The 20,189-nt window shown below is 40.6% G+C and overlaps 1 protein-coding gene across 1 annotated transcript in view; it reads left to right on the forward strand.

Annotated features, from left to right (window-relative positions):
- Positions 1–20,189, forward strand: part of vsnl1a (visinin-like 1a) — a 35,739-nt gene that overhangs the window by 7,844 nt on the left and 7,706 nt on the right. Inside the window, exon 2 of the mRNA XM_035143281.2 lies at positions 1,125–1,291. Within this exon, the coding sequence (XP_034999172.1) occupies positions 1,130–1,291 (162 nt within the window). The 5' untranslated portion in view covers positions 1,125–1,129. The remainder of the gene's footprint in view (positions 1–1,124; positions 1,292–20,189) is intronic.

Raw genomic sequence — 20,189 nt, forward strand, 5'->3', positions numbered from 1 at the left:
CACCGAGACAGATTGGCACCACACACACTGTTGCTGCCTCACACCTCCCTCTGTCTTTTCAAGCTAAAGAGGTCTAATAAAACCTCTTAGCGGACAGTAAGTGCAGAAATGTTCCCAAAACTCCAACCATCTTTAGCAAATTATGATAATTAGGGGGGTGGTTAATGAACTAATCAGGTCCATAAAGTGGCAGCATCAGCAGCGAGTGTGCCGATACAAACAGCGCGACACAGAGGCAGCTGGGTACAAACAGCTGCAGTGGAGAAATTAAGCGACATTAAGCAACAAAATGCTCTTGAGTTTTTCTAAAAGGTCACAGCGGGCCAAGTAAGATGTCATTATTACCCTTTCCTAAATTCAGAGACGTTCATTCGAAGTGAGATATTCACCATTTGGAATATATTTTGCTGAAGGCTACAACAGGAGCTTGCAAAAGGTTTTATTGGGAAAAAAATAACATTTTAATGATCGGGCTGAAAAATACTCATTTATAATATTGACAAAAAAAGAAACAGCAATAGTTTTTCCTCTTACTGGGCTGAAAACCTGTTCAAATTGCACAATGCCTCAGGCCATTTTGGCATGAAAATAACAAAAATGCGGCTCCATTGATGAGTAAGATGTAAAAGCTCTGACTGAACATTTCAAAAGTTCAGTTGCTCTAATAAAATGCAACAGCTTTTCAAATAAAAACTGAAAAAAGTTGCATATTTTACAATCAGACCCCATTAACCAAGAAGAAGGAACAGAACAGGACTAATAGGATTTAATAGGTCCAACAAAAAGTCCCAAAGCTCTTCGTCTTTAAAGAGCTCAGAGCCCAGTGACATCATTTGTTTTAAAGTTTGTTTTTAGGTTGAGCTTGGCTTTGCACTTCCCCACTTCCAGAAATCTTTTTTCACCCTTGATGAATAACTGTTTCAAGTGCCCTCCAGACTGTTACTGTGGGTTCATATCAAGTACAGGCACTTGCTTGTGTTCTGTATTCATTGAAAGATACCTAACATTATTCATTGTGTGTGTGTGTGTGTGTGTGTGTGTGTGTGTGTGTGTGTGTGTGTGTGCGTGTGCGTGTGCGCGTGCGCGTGTGTGTGTCCTGTGCCATCTCTTATTTTTCCTTGCAGGCAAAATGGGGAAACAGAACAGCAAGTTGACCCCTGAAGTGATGGAGGACCTGGTGAAGAGCACAGAGTTTAATGAACACGAGCTGAAGCAGTGGTACAAGGGATTCCTGAAGGACTGTCCCACCGGCAGACTCAACCTGGATGAGTTCCAGCAGCTTTATGTCAAGGTGAGGCTCCGCAGACTCACTTTCAGGATGGCATTAGACTTGATGGATCTCTCTCGTACGCTTCAGCACTCGCTTTATGCGTTCGCCAACTAACACGCACAGAGACAGATTTATGAGCATATAGATCAGACTTACTTTCACGAAACCAAAGGAAAGTTTAGCTGCCAAAGGGTTGAATCCGGTATAAACAAAAGCAAATGGGTGTTAGATAAAACACAGTTCATTAGACTTCAGCAAGAATAACATGGAAACATTGCTGAACTAATAATACTTCTGCAAATCCAATCAGTGAAGTTCTTGATCAGATCTTCAGTGATACATTTTGTCAAAGAAAAATTTGATCTATTTTTCTTATTTTTGTTACTTTGATTTTTTTGGGGGGGTTACAGGCTACACCTTTTCCTGTGCGACATTATGATGCTCGTTGAACTTCCGGGCATTGGCGTGTAAATAGTCATCAATGTTTGTTCACATCTTGGGAACAACGTGCAACAGTGTTTTTGTCTTTTTTCACCGTGCAAAATGCAACACTGGCAAGACAGCAAGGTGAGAGAGCTTCTCAGTGTCCGGCACGTTCACGGTTACTCGCTAAATTTGGTGTAAAAAAGGTTATGGTGATGGTGGAGGAAGTTGTGATAAAATACCTCTCATGAAAGAGGCAAAGTAACATCGTGTTGTTTACTTTAGTTTCTTGCCAACTCTTTAAAGTTTTTAAAGTCTAAAAAGTTCTGCCACTGTTGTCTCACTTGAAATATTGACTACACTGCCCCCCACAATTTCTGGTGATACTACTAGTTTTTGTCAATTTGATCCGAATCTGTAAGATTTCAGAAATGAATACAGAGTAAGGACAGAATTCTGAGCATAAATGAGCCTTTATAGTGCAAGTTTCCCATGAGGACAAGCTGAAATCTTGCACTTGTAACCACAGAAATAGTAATTATGGAGGTTGTTAAAAATTGCAGATACATGAGGTTCATTTATAAGCCATTTGTTAATGGCTAACAAAAGACCAACAATGCATTCTAAGTGGATTTCCCCACAGTTGATATTAGCAGGGTTGGTTGAGGTCACATGAACATATTCTGAATCACCACAAACACCATTGAGGGAAAACCACATTTCCATTCAGACCCTGCTAGATTTTTAGCAGGCATCCTGCCACCTCCTCTATTCGCCCCTCCTGTATCTGGGCAGAAAACCAACAGAGAGGTAGATATCAGAGGCGCTCAGATGATTATCTTCTCATGCTAATATGTAGCCTCCCGTATCTCATTACCACTGACAGAGCAGTGTGAATTTATGCCATGATTTATTCATTTTGTCTTATAAAAGAGGGATGAACACATTCATAGAAACAATGATGATCCTCTAATGAAAGGGAAATGAGAATAAAATAGCAATAAGTGGCTTTAAATAAGACTCAAATGAATATTCACTACTACTAGGAGCTGTTAGTAATACTACGATCTGATCATCATATAAAATTAATAAAGAGGGTTTGGGCTTAAAATGAGGCACATCTGATATATCAGCTATGACCCATTGAAGTTTATTTATTTGTCTATTATATAGGTATACAATCTGATAAGCACAGTTGCAAAACAATGTTAAACCCATGTGCTTATCTGTGCTGTTAAGTTGCTTTGATCAGTTAAATATGAGCCATAGCACTGTCTTTATATATATATATATATATATATATATATATATATATATATATATATATATATATATATATATATAGACAGTTATATATATAATGATGTACTGTATGTCCCTATGTCGTAGTCACAGTTCTAATGCAAGAGATCAATCTGTGTCATGTAAGAGTTGGCATTAATCTTTTATCAGTGGTGCCAGGAAATGCCTCATAACCAGAGGGGGCTGCCTTACATAAGGCACACTTGGGCACTGGGGTCATTGGTGTACTTCCTCTAAATGCCATTGATGCCATGCATCAGCGGTGACCAGAAAAGAAAGAAAAACAAATCTTTGAAAATAGGTTTAAGGATGACAGCCATGATATTAAGAAAAAATAAATAAAATATGAACAAAGCACCTCTGTCACATTGGGGAATTTCGATTTTCGTTTTGATCCAATTTGTCCCAATAAAACCTACAGAAGAGAATCTAAATCCTTATAAAATCGATAAGAAAACAAAAAAAACACCTGGACTCCTGGGAAATTAGAGAGAGATAACAGCTCTAATAGAGGGATACAGACTTAAACTGGATCCAATGGAATATCTCCTACAATCTCTTTACAGCACAATATGACGGCATGCAAGCAACAGTGGCAGCTGCACAAAAGGGACAATACGGCTCACATCTACGGGAGTCTTGTAGGCCTCTGGGTAAATCCTATTATTGATGCATCCTATTGTGTTTCTAAGCAACAGTGTATCAGTGATAGGGCTTTATTTAAATCCAGAAGCCTGATAAGTGGGAAAAATTGTCTGCCATGACCTCACATTAACGGGACAGATTGTTCCTGTGAAGAGTGACTGTGTGTGTGTGTGTGTGTGTGTGTGTGTGTGTGTGTGTGTGTGTGTGTGTGTGTGTGTGTGTGTGTGTGTTTTTCAGTGTGGTAGGGGACTCATATGTTTAGTAGGAGGGTGAGGGAGACAGAACAGTGAGTGTTTGCGTTGGTTGAAAGCGAGAAACAGAGAGGGGCAGAGATGGGAAAGTAAGAAGCAAAGTAATGTGTACATTTTATCAGTCATTAGCTCCAATAGAGTCCAACAGAGAAATGTATGAGATGAGTTGCGTTTGAATATATGTGCGCACAAAGCCGTGTTCTTACTGTGCATGCATGCGTGAGATAGGCTAAGTTCAGTTTATACCTGTGTACCGAGAGCTTTATTTTTCAAAACTCCCACGCTCGTTGTCGCCCCCGCGCTTTACTTCCACTCGCCTGACTGCCTGGAGTTAATGTATTGTTTGGGTTGGACACTGTTCTCTTGTTTTTTTGCTTTTGCCTTTTCTATGTACGTCTGTGCTCAGTCTGTCGCTATTTTAGTCCCGAGAGCCTTTGTGAAGGTAATCATCTTTTAGGTTGTGAATAGGGAGAGAGGGAAAGGGGCAGAGTTGAGAGGGAGAAGCATCAAATAACAGGAAGAAGGGAAGAAACAGAAGGGTGGGAAAACAAGTGCAACATGTCGGCTGGAAATGAACAGTGTTCGTATCTGAGAGCAGTCTGTGATATTCAAATTTGATGCTGTGTTGTAGCAATCTGCAGTATTTCTCTGTGAACTGTAACTAGTGTAGCTCCTTCATTATAAAATAACTAATTAAAAGTAATAGGATTGTGCCTCTTTCAAACAGAGTGCTTAAGAATACAGAAGTTTAGTTAAAGAGCCAAATATTAATTAAGTTCATTTTAGATTGTAAGAAAGGATAAATTAAATTCAGAGTTTCCAAATTATAACACCATTTCGATTGATTGATGGATGGAATAAAGTCTGGGTGAAAAAAATCTGTAGATTTTTAAGGTTATTACATATCTCAATACATTCATGAATACAAATGATGATTGATGTTGCTTTGCACAATAGTAAATTAGAAAATAGTCTAATTTGCGTGGATTGTGGGGACGTAATGAAAATGACAGTGATGGAAAAGGTCAATCTCGAGCATCATTACAGCTGGAGACATGCAGTTAAACTGGATGAGTTGCAAAGACAAATGAGCTTGGATAATGTTCATGCTCTTTTGTTTCATAAGACCACATTCTGACAGAGACAATGTTACGCAGGCAAGTGTTGTGGTGATCGAGCCGACAACTAAGCAGCTGAAAAAAGTATTGCTGCTGCAGGGCTGCTAGAACCAAAGTAAAATTGTTCGAAAATGTCTGTTTTTCTCAAAGAACCATCACAGAGCAGAGATATTGAAGAAGATATCAAAAAAACACTGAAGGACACCATAAGAAACTGTTTTCATCCAATCAGCCATTTAAGTTCCTTGTATCACTGTCTTTACAACCCTGCTTTGGCTAAAACCAGGTGCGTAGTGTCATCTTCACAACAACCATCAGACATCAGATGCTTTACCAAAGAGAAGCAGCGATTTCATCCGTCACATTAGGCAGGTCAGTGTGATATATGTGTCCAATAATTTAGTGTGGCCCTGGAAGGTTGTTTTAAAAACTGAAATGGCCCTTGGAAAGAAAAAGCTTCCACACCAATACGCTACACTCTCAATAAAAAACAAAGTGTTGTCACCTTGTCTGTCTTTAGCTTCCCATAGAGGTGTGTCGCTATTCATAAATCCTTTCCAGGATCATAAAACTGACCTGCTGGGAGTTTTGCTTTCCCCAGTGGATTTACACTTTTAGTGGTGTTGCCGATGCCAGACAGTCGCATAAAAATGGAAGAGTGGCTTCCGTGACAATTCGCAGTCCAGCTCTTGCATAGCACGGAGTGTGAAATTTCTCATCCCTGACACGCCAACCGCTCTGGGAGCCATTTGTAACAGGATAACGACAACTCCCTGAAATGTTAAGGTGATAGATTTTGTCACTAGATGTTTTGCTCAAGCTTGATGCATGCAGAGACAGCAGCCACAACTCGAAGATAAACATGAACACACACATTTAAGAGTGATCAATGGATGTTCACAACATATTCTCTCCCTAACAACAGCAGCGCCCTGCTGGACCTGTGTTGTAGTGTGTCTACACACTATATTCGTATGCTGGTTGACAGTAACGTGAAGTGAACATCGATACTGTTGCTCTCCTGCCAGTTGTTGAGGTAGCATTTAACGTCAGTATAATGGACATCATCATGGTTTCTGATGCACACAGCAACTCTGTCTCTTCTCATGTTACTGTGAATGTTTCTATGGACAACAGATGCATGGAAGTACAGGAGAAGAGAAAACATTTTAGAAAATGTATTTTATTTGGCCTTGGAGGTCATACGACTTAGTTTGTGTCATCATACAAAAGGTTGGAAAAAGTATGACACCTTGAAATGAAAAATGTCAACATCTAACTCCTGGTTTAAATAAGATGTGATATTGAGGGGGAGAGAAGAAGACCTTGGTGTAGATTGGAAGCATTGTTGTGTCACTGGCCCACGCATGCACACACACGCACACGCACACGCACACACAGATGCTGACCTGAATATAGATGTATGGATGGATTCCGCTCTGTTGCGTCTTGCTTGCAAAGCCTCAAGGATTTTACTGTTGACTGGAGAGTGTGTGTTTGCAACACTGACCATTCAGCAGCTCCTACTGTGAGATTCACTTTTGCTTCCCTCTGCAGACAGACAGACAGATCCCTGGGCACAATGATAGGAAGGTAAATGGAGCGACAGACAGTCACTGACATCATCTGGCCATCAGCCTGTTACTGCAGGGAAACATATGTCGCCTGATCACAGGAGACAGAAGAGACAGCGATGCAGTGTCAGAATGATGTGTTTTTATTATCTGCGTATAAGAGCCCGTCTTTTTCCTGGAGGAGTTATTTGGAAAATTGTTTTGTAATATTTTGGAAAGAATTCGGATACAGTGGAGCTGTGCCTCGACAGCAGCTGATTTAATAATCACAAAAAATAAAGCTAAACTGGCTTTTAATGCAATTAAAAGTTCTCAAGTCCTACTGTTGGCATTAAATACTGATAATGGAAACAATCTTCAGATTTTAAATTTTTAACGAGTGTCCCTTACATTCGTTATACAAGAAGATATGAAGCAAGACGGGCATTATACAGATTGAAAATAAACTTATTATCTCTTGTAGCCAAACAAAAAACCTTTCCAAAATTTGTCTTTACTGTAAAATTGTTTGAAATAATTGACAGTATGGGGGTCCCATAATCCAGCAACATGTATTCATACTGTACAGAGATATACAGTACTTGTGATAAGCTCAAATCAATAATAGTGGCTGGCCAATGGTATTGACTGAAGACTTACAGGATGAAAATGTAATATTTAATACCATCATGGCAATACCGTTTCACAAAGTCAATAAACTTCACACTAGAATGTTGGGTGATGATTTGGAAAACCAGTATTTATTATTTATTTCCTATTTTATTTTATTTATGCCTTTTTATTGGCAGTAACATAGGCCAGCTGATGGTGCGGGTACATTTTCTTGTGAATGCACGTCACTGTGGGGGAGTGCACCGTAAAGCCTGTATATACCTATAATGTCCTAACGATGTTGCATAATATCAATTGTCACTCCTGCTTCTATCACTATATGTCATTTTCTTCCTCTTTCCATTTTTCCTTTTTAAGGCAACACTCCTTTCTTCCATCTCTCTCTTTAGCCGCTTCCTCCTTCACCTCCCTTCCTCTTTGTCCAAATGGGCTGGTGCCTACGCTAGAAATAACCTCCGTCATCTCAGAAGCTCTCATGCCATTCTCTATCGCTGTCACAACGCACTTAATCCACACACACACACACACACACACACACACACACACACACACACACACACACACACACACACACACACACAGAGAGCGCCTCACATGATTCAACAAGATAAAACACTAAATGAGCGGCACAGCGATCAGACACACAAACAATACTGACTCTATTCCAGTTAGAAGTCAATCAGATCCGAGCTGAGAAAATTTGAGTTGCACAAAACGGTAATGAAAAACAAAATGACTCACTCATCATGATAACGAGTAGGTTACAGTTTGTTTAGAAAGCACAGTGGGGCGGGAATCTGACAGAGAATTAGCAGACTGTAATTTTTTTATGTTTTATTTTCTCGTCTTTCAGAAACAGAAAATTAGTGTTAACTCTTGAGATCGTCAGTGCAGATGAGAGACCCCTGAAATGAGCCGTGACAGTGAAAATGGACACAAAAAGCAAATGCACGGATGATTAGATTTACGAAAATTAATTTCTTTTGACCTCTCAGCTGCTCTCTGGCCTCTTCACAGCATCAACCTCTGGACCTTGAAGTTCTAATTCAATTATTCAGCTCAGAGTCTCACCGCTGCTGCCGAGGTGCAGGAGGAGGGGAGAGGAAGTTACAGTGTGCCTTTAGACGCACAGAGTAAGATAATAAGGCATATTCTGGGGGGAAATCATATTCAGATTACGCTGTGTCTAACCATTAGCCTTGTGACGGCAACAGGCCACAGAGCTATTACTCTCACGGTGGAGGTTTAAATTCCATGGTGCAGTGGCGGGGTGGCGAGAACGACCTTCAACTGGTTAACAAGGGGTTCACGCCGCAGTCGCACCGAGCAACAGCCCATGAGAGAGGCTGAATCCCTTGAAGTGTGGCCTGTGGCCTTCATGTGGAGGCAGACAAGAGAGGAGAGAAGTTGTTGTGTGTGCTTTTCATTTGTGTCGTGTGTGAATGGAAGGGCTGTGACAAATGAATTATGTATTCATAGCTACATGGGCAAAGATCATTCAGAATATGTGTTAACGTTTCTGTGCAGAACCTGGAAAAGCTACATTTGTTGGTTTGAGTCGATAAAATCCGGTCTTCTTGTGTTTGTCACTCAATGGTGTGGCCCTCCTCTTACCAGCACTATAAGCTGGAGGGCTGGAGATGGACATTATTAGATTAGGCGTCTGGCTTTCCCTTTCATCCTCTCCTCCTACTTATCTTTCATTTTCTTATTTTCTTGCAATTTGTCATCATTCTCATTCAGCTATCAGCTTTTGCTTAGTGATACATCTCCGTCTTTCTCTGGATCCAACTTTCAGCTATATATTTGTTTAAAGTATGGCCCACCATATTATCTCTTTAATATTTTGACATTTTTTAAAACATGCTAGCTGTCGCTCCAATAAACCACTTCCTGGAGGAATTGTCTTGTTATGCAAGTCCAGAGTCTTCTCATCCGTCCCCACTGATCATGCCGTCCAATCCGATTTAAACTATTCTCGAAAACAGACGACGGGAAAACATGATTGCCATGGAAACAAAACAGTTGAGCCATGAAACTCAAAAGCTTAACTCTTCCATGAAATCACAGTAACATTACTGGTCGTGTCACGGTTCAAATGTTTTTTGTAAATACATGATTTCGACAGGTAGATAAACACATTGGTAATATTGTATGAATCCATTTGTGGCCATGTTGATGTTGCCACATTTCATTTCATGGGTACAGATAATAATAGTGGCTGGATTACAGATACCTGGAGCTTTTTAAATGTAAGTGTGTAAAGTACAGTTAATCAAAAATATATAATTATGGAGAGTAACTGGAATGAAGGCATAATTATTGGAAAGAAGTTTTATTATGTATTGCATCAGCATTGAAGACTTTTTTTACTTTAGTGATATTAAGAATATTTCAGGACAACTTTTTTTTCTCCAGTTACAGCTGTGGCTGGAGGCCTGTTCATCAGGGTCTGTTTTTAGACTGTCCCATTGTTATGTCCCATTTTCGTGAACTTGATATTTCAGAAGTGCCTTTGGGGAAATTCTTCAAATTTGACATTACTTTATTTTGGGACTAAAAGATGAACTAATTAGAGTACAAAGGTCAAGATCAAAACACATTTTTTGCTCCAACTTAAGAATTTATAGACTAATTATGAAAAGAGTTTCACACAAATGTCTAATATGAAAAAATAATGAAGTGATGACATTTTATCTCCAAAGGTGACCTTTCTTTGGATGCTGAATCAGTGACACTAATCAATCATGTCCACCTTGAAACTGTGGTGACTGTAGAGATCTGTGCTGCCGGGTTGAAGATGTGTGTGAAGCAGCCACATTTTTCAGTTTTAAATAATAGTCTGTACATAAAGATGGGCTACATAGCTGCTCCCAAATGTGAAGACAAAGAATCTCAATAGCATGAGATTAGCTGCAGCATAGTTTCATGAATCCTCCGTCCTCCAGGTTAATTAATGGGACATGGACCTAATAGCTCTTATCACACTGATTTATATTAAAGAGCTCATGTTTCTGGTAAGCTTGGTTTTAATTAGGTATTCAATGTTATAAAAAGATTTGATTAACCGTCATGATTGACAGCTGAGAATGGCTCACGATTGGTCGATCACGTGTATTGGTGGGACCTTGATACCGTAGCTCCACCATTAACTCACTACTGCACGGATTTTGGCTCCAACTACACAAGAAGGCAGCATTATATTCTGGATATTTTGGCTTCAAATCTGGATTGTTGGAGGAAATGGATACACATGGTCCATCTTTATATTCAGTCTATGGTACGAACTAATACAGTGAACATAAAGCAGAACAAGAACAACAAAGCTAAATAAAATCAAGTCAAATTAATTTAATTGTATATCCTGAGCCATATTTGTTACATGAAGTTATGTACTGCATTCATATTTTTAAATAGAGGGGAAAAATTCCACTTAATACCTGTGGGGAGCTGACCAGAGCAGCCTTTACAACTGGTAGGAGGCAGACTCAAACACAGTTTGATTATACAAAAGTGGTCCCCTGTGACACATGCAAAATATATGTCCAAAGAAAATAGAAAAAAAACCTCTAAAATGCCTTTACTGACAATTGTGGTTGAAACAAAAGATTAACAAGCAAAGTAAATTCTATTGTGGGCTCTAAAGTTGGAGGGACAAATTGTACCTTTAGAGCCATACTGAGCACTTACCTAGAGCTGTGTGCCATCCATATATCAATACAAACATTTACCTCAGAGAAAAGAATGGATTTTCAGGCTGTTTAAGGTTCTGACCTCACAATTAACTGTTCATTCAACTGTGATTGTGATTGAACCGTGTTTTCCTCATGTAAAAGCTAAAAGCACCCTTCTCTCTGGGACATGCTGAGATTGAGCACATGCACTGAAGCAATAATTAGTGTCATTAAATCTTGAATGAATCAATCGGCCATAGATACTGATGTCAGTGTTCCAGGCTCCAGCCTGAAGAAGGAACAGAAAATAACTAGACCAAAACAGGTTGATACTGAAACATCAGAGCTTGAAAATGGATAGTATTTTTTTCCTTCTACATAAAACTTTAACAGTCAATCAAATTTTTTTCTCCACCTTATACCAACTTGTCAATGCTAAATGGTGGACAAAGTAACAGCTTTACTGTACTGCAATTTCTTATTTGTTGGACAACATACAGTATACATCAAACATCAGTGTGATAAGAACCTTAAATGACTGAAACCATCTTCGAGAAAAATATATTTGATATGTACTTTTAATTCAAAGTTTGGTCCATTTCCCATCCACTGACATGGGGAAGGTGGGGTTTATGACCAATAAGGCAGCCAGCCACAAGGGGGCGATCCAGATGCTTTAGGTCTACCAATAATAATGGGAGGATTTTTATTGTCAATTGTAAAAATCAAACATGTTCAGGGAAAACTATTCCTGGACAATTTTTCCTTTGTGTTTTATAGTGGATGCTAACAACTCAATAGTCCTTTCATTACTGACGGAGGAAATTATTACATTTAATATTAGGCCTATTAAGCTTGAGTACACGTATTGGATGAAGTAAGCGATTGAGTGTGTTTCTTGTGGTGTCTACATTGATAATGAAATGAAATGCATCAGGATCTGTCTGACTCAGCTCAGTAGATGATATCCATCGTTTTGGGGATTTTTGTATCTTCAAAGATTTTCGAATTTATAAATGTTCCAGTCTACTGTGAAAGAGAGGGCAGCTATGGTGAAAAGGAAGAGAAGAGAGTATGTTGTGCCAAAGAGACTCAGTTACCCCTCAGGCAAAGTCAAACTGTCCACACGAGAGACTGGTCAAGGTGATAATACCTGAAAAGCAGAAAGCTAAATGTTGCTACAGTTCATCTTAATGTAATAAAACTACGTAAGTCGCTGCCAATCCCTGCGGTCAGCTGAAAAAAATGACAAACTGTTTTTAGTACAGATGTGCTCAAAGTGGGTCACAGACTCGTCTGTTACCTGTGGGTCTCCATTCCATGAGAATAGAGCCAGCTCTATATCTGCATGCACCTCAGGGTTAGAATAAACACAGTCAAATTAGATCCTTGACTCTTATAAATGCACTCGGATATGAGGGAAATGATATGAGCCCTTTAGACGTCTTGTGGGTGTCTTCGCTCGCTGCAAGTCAGATGGAAATAACATAGAGGCAGCAGAGTACAAACACATGACTGTTTGCATGCAGATTCAAAAGTGTGATGGGATTTTTATATAACCGCAGGTTTGTGCAGCTATCCTTATTAGGAATTTGGATTGACATCCATTCATTGTGGACAGCCAAACCAAAACCTTATACCTAACCATAACCATGACCAACTCATGCCTAAACCGAACCTTACCACAATTCCATCTGACCCCTAACCATAACCAGGACCTCAGAAATTAAATTTGTCCTCATTAGAAGCAGGCTTTGGTCCCCATGAGGTCCACTGGTCCTGACAAGGTCTGTTTATTCTGGGAAAGGTCCTAAAAAGGTAACAAAAACAAGTACACACACAGAGACTTAGACGTGATCGAGCAGCCTTTTTTTTTTTTTTTTTTTAAAGGTGGCATCAAACTGCATCAGCTGTTGCAGATTTAGGGACTTTAGAGACATTCTGGACACACCATTGGCAAGTGAAGATGAAGCAAGCCCTCCCCCTTTTTTCCCCCTTCTGTTTTTCTGCTGTGGATTGCGTCACAAGGACCAGAGGGTAGTCCTCAGGTCCACCTGCCAAACCCAGCAGCAAGTCACACTCTTCTTCCTGCCCTGCATGGCTGCATTTCTGTATCTGATCAGCAGCTCTGTTGAAAAGGCAGAAAAATGGCACCGGTGAAATGTGACAGACCTGACATTTGTGTTGTGCTCTTTCCTGTTTCGCTGATATCAGTAGCAGAACTGATAGTTTCTGATAAGAAATATTGCTTTGTATTAGTCTGATGTATTAGCTTCCTTTGATTATTCTCACCGTTAATGCCAATTTCTTCTTCTCAGTGAGCTTTCCACGCTCAATAGCACCATCTGCTGTTGTGTGCTAATCGACACTCCTTGTGCAGATTTGGCGCTGCCAGATGGGTGTTTTGTAACCACTGATAAACCGGGGTCGGGGACAGGTCGGCTCCAAATTCCTCTTAAATCCCAAGCTGTCCAGGAAGCTGTGCTGATTCCTGGAAGGTGCTCACAATCATTCATAATGGACGGCAGGACATCTTGCAGATAGTCAAAGCAAATATCAGTAAATATCCTTTTGGTTTGCATGTGCTGTCATTTTTTAAGTGCCACCAGTCTCCTCGCCTCCAACACTCGTAACTAGAACTCGTTACACTCATCACCCCGTGGTTTATGATTCTATCAAGTGGCCCCTCTTTGTGAAAGCCTTTTGTCTCGCTGACAACGGTCAGGTCTGTAAGATTTCTTCCTCAGGGCTTAAGGCAATCATAAAGACCTTGGCCATAAACAAAGGTCACATGTTTCAATGGGGTCTGATCCCAGACAGATGTCCACCGCGTTCTTCTCATTAAAGCATCTCTGATCATGTCGACTTACAGTCCACGGCCTAAGCCGTTGTTTGTCTAATGTGAATTAATCATTATCAAATCTGAAGAGAATTTAAAGAGCAGCTTAAATCCAGACACTGTGTGTCAGCCAAGATCAGTGACGCATCACCCCCCTCCCCACTCAGATTGCTGCTCCAGTGTTCCTCCGTCTCTGCAACTGTTGAAATCAATGTGTTTCCACCATTTTCAATGCCTAGATTTTTACATCTGGCAGTCTCCTAGCATTCATAGAGCTGTAGTCACATGTGTAACTCAGGTTTTCACATCCATACTGGTGCCGAGTCAAAGTTGGGTCAGGTTGAGCATCTCAGAGGGCGAGTGGTGTGATCCAAGGTTTCCAAGGTGAAATTGACTTCACTGCAGTTTCATCCCTTAAAATTATCATGATATGTGTGTATTCTTTGTTGACATGGTGAGAATGTTTTAAATACATGTCCAATAATGCTCTGAGACATTTTGTTCTCCCATATATAGAAGTGTAAAAACAAGTTCAGTGCTGCTAAAACAAACCTCTGTTGATGCAGCAAAGAAAGATGGTCAATAATAATAATCTGGTTTCATGCTGAACATGTGTGAGTAGTTTTCTCACAGGACTCGTTAAAGTTGGTTCCCTCACTGGGAAGTTGGCGGATAACAAACTGTCGCCTACAACTCTTCACCTAAAAGCTCATTGTAGCTGCTCTGTCTTGCTCTCTAATCATTCATTCATTCATTCAAAACTAATCTACAAAGTGCAAAGAATGATGCATTTTTGATGGCCGGCCATAAGTGTTGTGGCATATTGTCTTTCCTGTGACTGTCGCACAATGAAAACACTCAGTGTTGTTGGATGATTTTAGTATGAAGCAGCAGAGCAGGAAATATGTTTGAGTTATTTGTAACTCAATACAACTGACCCAGCTGCAATCAGAGGAAAAGTCACCAGGTGAAAAGGATTCATGTGAAGCAGGAGTGGATGCAAAATACAGTGAGTTGGGTTGTAAACTGCAGGAGCTTACATGGCTAGCAGGCAAACAACAACAATCTGTACACGGGTTTATTAGACAATTTACTCTCATGGGGGTTGTCACTGTCCTTATATTTACTGCAGCCACCCTTCTTTTCTGCTACGTTTTCTTGTATTGTTACCAGCTGTGATGGTGTGGCTGGTATTGTGTTCACCTTGTGCGTGCGTGCGTTGTGTGTGTGTGTGTGTGTCCATACCCTCCCTCACGAAAGATACAATCACAAAACTGGTACCGAGCATTGGTTGGAAGGTCAGCATGTTGACAGGCATCGCGGCTGGTGTGATCCCACTGTTAGATGCTCTCTCCTGCGGAACTAGAGGTCAATCACACCCCATCTCTCAACTGGACACTGAAGAACCTTGTGATTTTCGGTGTTAGAATTTAGTTAAATTTGTGAGTCAATTCATGGGCAGAAGCAAATTTGCCTCACCCTATTCTACATAGAAATGAACGGGAAGAGCATTTCAGACAGAGATAGTCATTTTAAATCGAGAGGAGAGAAACTTCCTGAAGGTACTGAACTACTGTGACTGGTTCAGGTGGTTTAAAGATAACAGGGTCACAGAGCTCCTGGCTGGTGTGCACATTTAAATACATGGATTCAAGCCATTTATCCATTTATTGAGGTTTCAGTTGGTAGCTAGATGGAAGAATGGATGGATAGTAATAAGCATACATTTTTTCATCATCATGCATTCCATTCCTAAACAAAGTGATACATTAAATACATTACATAGGTTATGCATACACCAAGTCAACAAAGCATCTGAAGTGTTCATCAGGAACACACACTTCTCTCAGATGCATCACCACCAAACTTCAGGGGCCGTTAGGACATAGTAAACATCAAAAACATAAAGGGAGTTAGGATGCATAATAAACGGACATAATACAAAGGATAGAAAATAAATTCTCAAAACAATTGGATCAATAAACTGAGACGAATTTACTGGTGCATGGCTGCATGGTCTCAAACAGAGGGATTCAGCTGGATACACCCAGACCTTAAATATCCTCACCTTCAAAACTCCTCCCCTGTGCACAGACAAGGTAAATCCCTCCTCCAACACTGACCTCACAGAATGGGCCTTGATTCTTGTTTGAGATTCTTCAACATTAATGCTGGATTACATGCAGTCCTCGTTTATTCTGTATCCATCATGTAGGAAGGAATTCCAAAGCCCAAAAATAAAAAGACCACATAGAGAGGCAGGTTAGGGATTGAAAAACTCTGAAAGGCTACTGCAATAGAAGAAAAGGTGAAACAGTAGAATAAACATTGGGTCTGATTTCATCTATGAAAAACTTGTTTTTGAGAGAAGAAGATGACGTGTTTGTGTCAGTAGTTATTGTTGGAAAAATATTTACCACTAATTTGTTCAGTTTTGGTGATACTGAAATCACAGCAGGTTTCGATCGACAGCAGGATGATTAGAAAAATGCATTTTTTAGAGCACCGTGTGTGTGTGTGTGTGTGTGTGTGTGTGTGTGTGTGTGTGTGTGTGTGTGTGTGTGTGTGTGTGTGTGTGTGTGTGTGTGTGTGTGTGTGTGTGTGTGTGTGTGTGTGTGTGTGTGTTTGCAGACCCTGGAGGCTTGGAAGCAGTAGCAGCTACAGCAGTGCACTGGCTGAGTCTATGTAGCTGCCTGGCATGTCACTGAGGGTTTATGTAACAACACACGCAGGCTCCGTCTCTCTCATGCAGACGCACACACACAGACACACTCTCAGTAAATACCCCGGCGATGGATTATGCATCTATTCCTCTCTCTCCCCCTCTCAAACCCATTGAATTCTGCTTGGTGAAGTAGCATCTTAGCGGGGCTTTGATGAAGCTATGTAAACAGCCATATGCAGAGACAGCCAGCCCTGTCAAGCCAAAGTCCTGCGAGTGTGTTTCTCCAAATAGGCGTGACTGCATCTGACAATGTTAGCAAAGAGATGCATGAAACATAAGGCATTATTTACACAGCCCTCTGGTGCCACAGTGGAGCGACGGAAACCATACGAATCGAGTCAAAGCCAAAGCCTTGTTTTCGCTTGTATCGCTAACAGGAAAATACAGTCCTCGAGTGCTTTGAAGGGCAAATTACAGTCTGAGACTGACCTCTAAACCCGTGCTTGTATGCCGGGGAGATGAATAGCCATGGGCAAAGCTGCTACATATTGATAACAACAGAGGCGGTGCAGAGTATCTTGTAGAACCCTTTAGCGAGGAGATATGACCTTGTGGGCTTCAGGAAAGAGGAGAGAAAAGATAGGACCATAAATTCATATGAGAAGTTCAACTCAGATCTGATCTACTCTATTTAATTCAGTTAATAATTATATACTCTGATGTTCCTGTCTTGGTGGCCACTTAGCAGCTCACAGCAAAGGATTCTTTTTCCTGTGCCACTAGACTTGCAGGTTATTATAACATTTATTCATTGGGCAAAACCATATAAAACAATCTGCATTGCTCAGGGAGAGGGAACCCGAGAACAAATGAGCTCTGAGGCTCCCAAAAGTGTGCATTGTGTGTTTGTGTGCCTATGTGTGTGTGTGCACTGTCGTGTTTACAGCCTGAGACTCTGGAAGCAGGAGGTGCATATGACAGAGTGGGGCATTGTCAGGGCATTGGTCCAGAGCAGGTATTATGGGACATTGAGTGCATGACTGATCACTCTAAAAGCCATCTTCTGGGAGATAGTGCGGACGGGGAAAGGTTTGTTGTTTCAGCAGGTCTGCAGCTCGTCAGCTTTCCTGTCTCCTGGCTTTTTCCACCTTGATTGATGACACATAAAATACACAGAGGATAGCATTCAGTCATAAGTTTAGTATTTCATGTTTTATACAACTTATATACAAACCATAGATTGTATATACAGATTGTCCACATGACTGCTCCTCAAAAAGGAAGCCAAAACAACCAGGTGGCGATACCTGGTGGCTTGCTGCACCAAACTAAAAAGTCAAAGTTCACATTAAATAAAGATTGTTTCTGTCATTTTAGTTTGTTCTTATCACACTGAGTGTTCCTTTTTTCCAGTAAGTTAATTAGTTATTTTTCGTTATAAAAACGGGATAAAACTTGATTGACAGCTGCGCCTGACTTATGATTGGTTAAGCATGTGTATCAGCAGGACCTCCTGATCGCTGCTGCGCAGACTCTGCCTCCAAATACACAAGATGGCAGCATTTGTATTCCGCATATTTTGGCTTCATATATAGTTGGAGAAAATGGAGACGCATCGTCCATCTTTATATACAGTCTATGCTACAATTTGATTTATAAAAATGGGTCTTTTGAAAGACAGATTGGCTGCTTATTTTTTTTGTACACATTATGTCTTCCTGCTTCTAGTTGATAGAGAATCTCACTTCAATGTGTGACTGACAGCTTGAAGTGTCCCATGGGGGCAGGATGCAGCTGTAGGTGGGCTTGCTTTGTCGTCTAGCTCTCCGTCAGGCTCACCCCCACTCCTCCAAATATGGTGACTTCGGGTTTCGAAAAAACAAGATGATGCTGTGCTGACCAAAGAATCAAACTAGAGGCTGCAAAACAGCTGCTCACAAATCAATGGGTGACCTAACCGGGGGTTCCCACTTGGTTTGAGCCAATTAGTACTTGATACGCATCACTTGGGGCTGAAAGGTTATGGATTACTACTTTAATAATGTAATAATGCAATGAAATGTTTTCTGATTGATAAAGAACATTCTGCGTCAGTGCCATTATGTAATTAAGACTTTATCTTGAGAAATGCTGTCTTCACCTTGGACGCAGAAAATCTTAAACTCTTGACTCAAGGTCCACTTACTCTTTTCTCCAGGGCTTTTAATATCGTATCTTGCGGACTTCCTCCACAGACAGATTTTGCTTAGTTATCATGTGTATAGTTAAAGTCTTCAAATGGTTGAGAGCTTAGAAATAAGCTTGCATGTGGACTTCAGGTGTTTAAGCTACAGATCAAATCGTTAAATCTGTACATGAACCACTTGGTTCTGTGAAGTAGAGACAATAACACTTAAGAAAGTAAATAATGAGTTAATTAAATGATAAAATGAACTATCAGATTAATTTAAATTGAAAAGTAATTACTAGTTAATGGTCCCAAGTGGTTAAAAAACTCACTGGTACTGTTTTATCACAGCATGATGCCTTCATACTACATGTACCAGAATGCTGCAGAGCCAGAAAGATATACATATTACTTGCTGTAAACTGTTTCAGATCAGTTCCAATCATAAAGGCTTAGATTTACTACTTTTTTGAAATTATTTTGTGGGTCCTCCGATAACAGTAATCCAGTTAGATGCAGCTCCCACTCTACAGAATGTGCATAAAGTAAATAAATCTTTATTGCGTTTAAATCCCAACCCTTGCGAGCTCATCACTGGAAGCTTTCTAAGCTGCAAGAAGTCTGTCCAGCTTAACTTTTATCTGAGGAACTGGCAGCACACGCCGGCCAACTACACACAAATCTTGACCCGACGCTGCCGTTACCCAACTCCAAAGTTATTCTCAGTCGTTTGGCGCTTGTAACTGACGAGCTTCTCATTTGAGGATTCCTGAATCGCCGCTTGGTGCCGTGTCACAGCATTATGAGCCGTAATATTCATCGTCTCCATGATCTCGCAGTCGGCCACTGTTCTGTAAAGTGTGAAATGGCCTTCATTAAAGTGTGACTCGTTAAGTGTGTCTTTCTATTTCACACTATTTCACTCCCACTCCCTTTCTTGCTCTCTTTCTTTTCCTGTTATTCTGTCCTCTTTTTTTCTCTCCTCCCTTTTTTTCTCCCTCCCCTCTCTCTGGCTCCCCCTCACCCAGTTCGTGGATCGGTACCAGGTGCCAGCTTGCAGGCCGATTATGAAAGCTTTAATGTTCTATTTAACGGCATCATGTTTTTCGGGTTGTATGTGGATGTTGGGGATACTCACACACACACAAATACACACATGAACACAGCAGCATTAGCTTTTATTCTGCCAGCTGTGCCCGTCCGCCTGGCTCTACCATGAGTGGCCCAGAAACGATCTGGCGCTGATCCTGTTCTTTGATGGCCGACTCCAAACAGCCATATCAAACAGCCGTAACAGCAAACAGGAGCCAAATCAGAGGAGGGATAAGACTTGATGGAAATGTTAACGACCTAATATCTGTAGCTGTGAAGGAGAGGAAACAGAAGCTTCACGTCGTGCCTGGGTCATATTAGTTGTTGAATTGTAATCGTGTGCCATCTAGTGAAGGTTTTGGTATTCCTCCTCGATGGTTGATGGCTGTTTCATCTATATCTGTGACATCTGACGATGCGTTTACGTGTGACAGATGGGAAAGATGAAGCAATGAAACTCAGATGGGGAAATTTCACAGTCTCATCACCCTGCCCTACTTTCTTTCTTGCTCTGTTTCGTTCTCTGTTTTTACATAACACAGTGTTTCACAACTTGC

The sequence above is a fragment of the Hippoglossus stenolepis genome, chromosome 20 (assembly GCF_022539355.2).
Source record: "Hippoglossus stenolepis isolate QCI-W04-F060 chromosome 20, HSTE1.2, whole genome shotgun sequence".
Taxonomy (NCBI): domain Eukaryota; kingdom Metazoa; phylum Chordata; class Actinopteri; order Pleuronectiformes; family Pleuronectidae; genus Hippoglossus; species Hippoglossus stenolepis.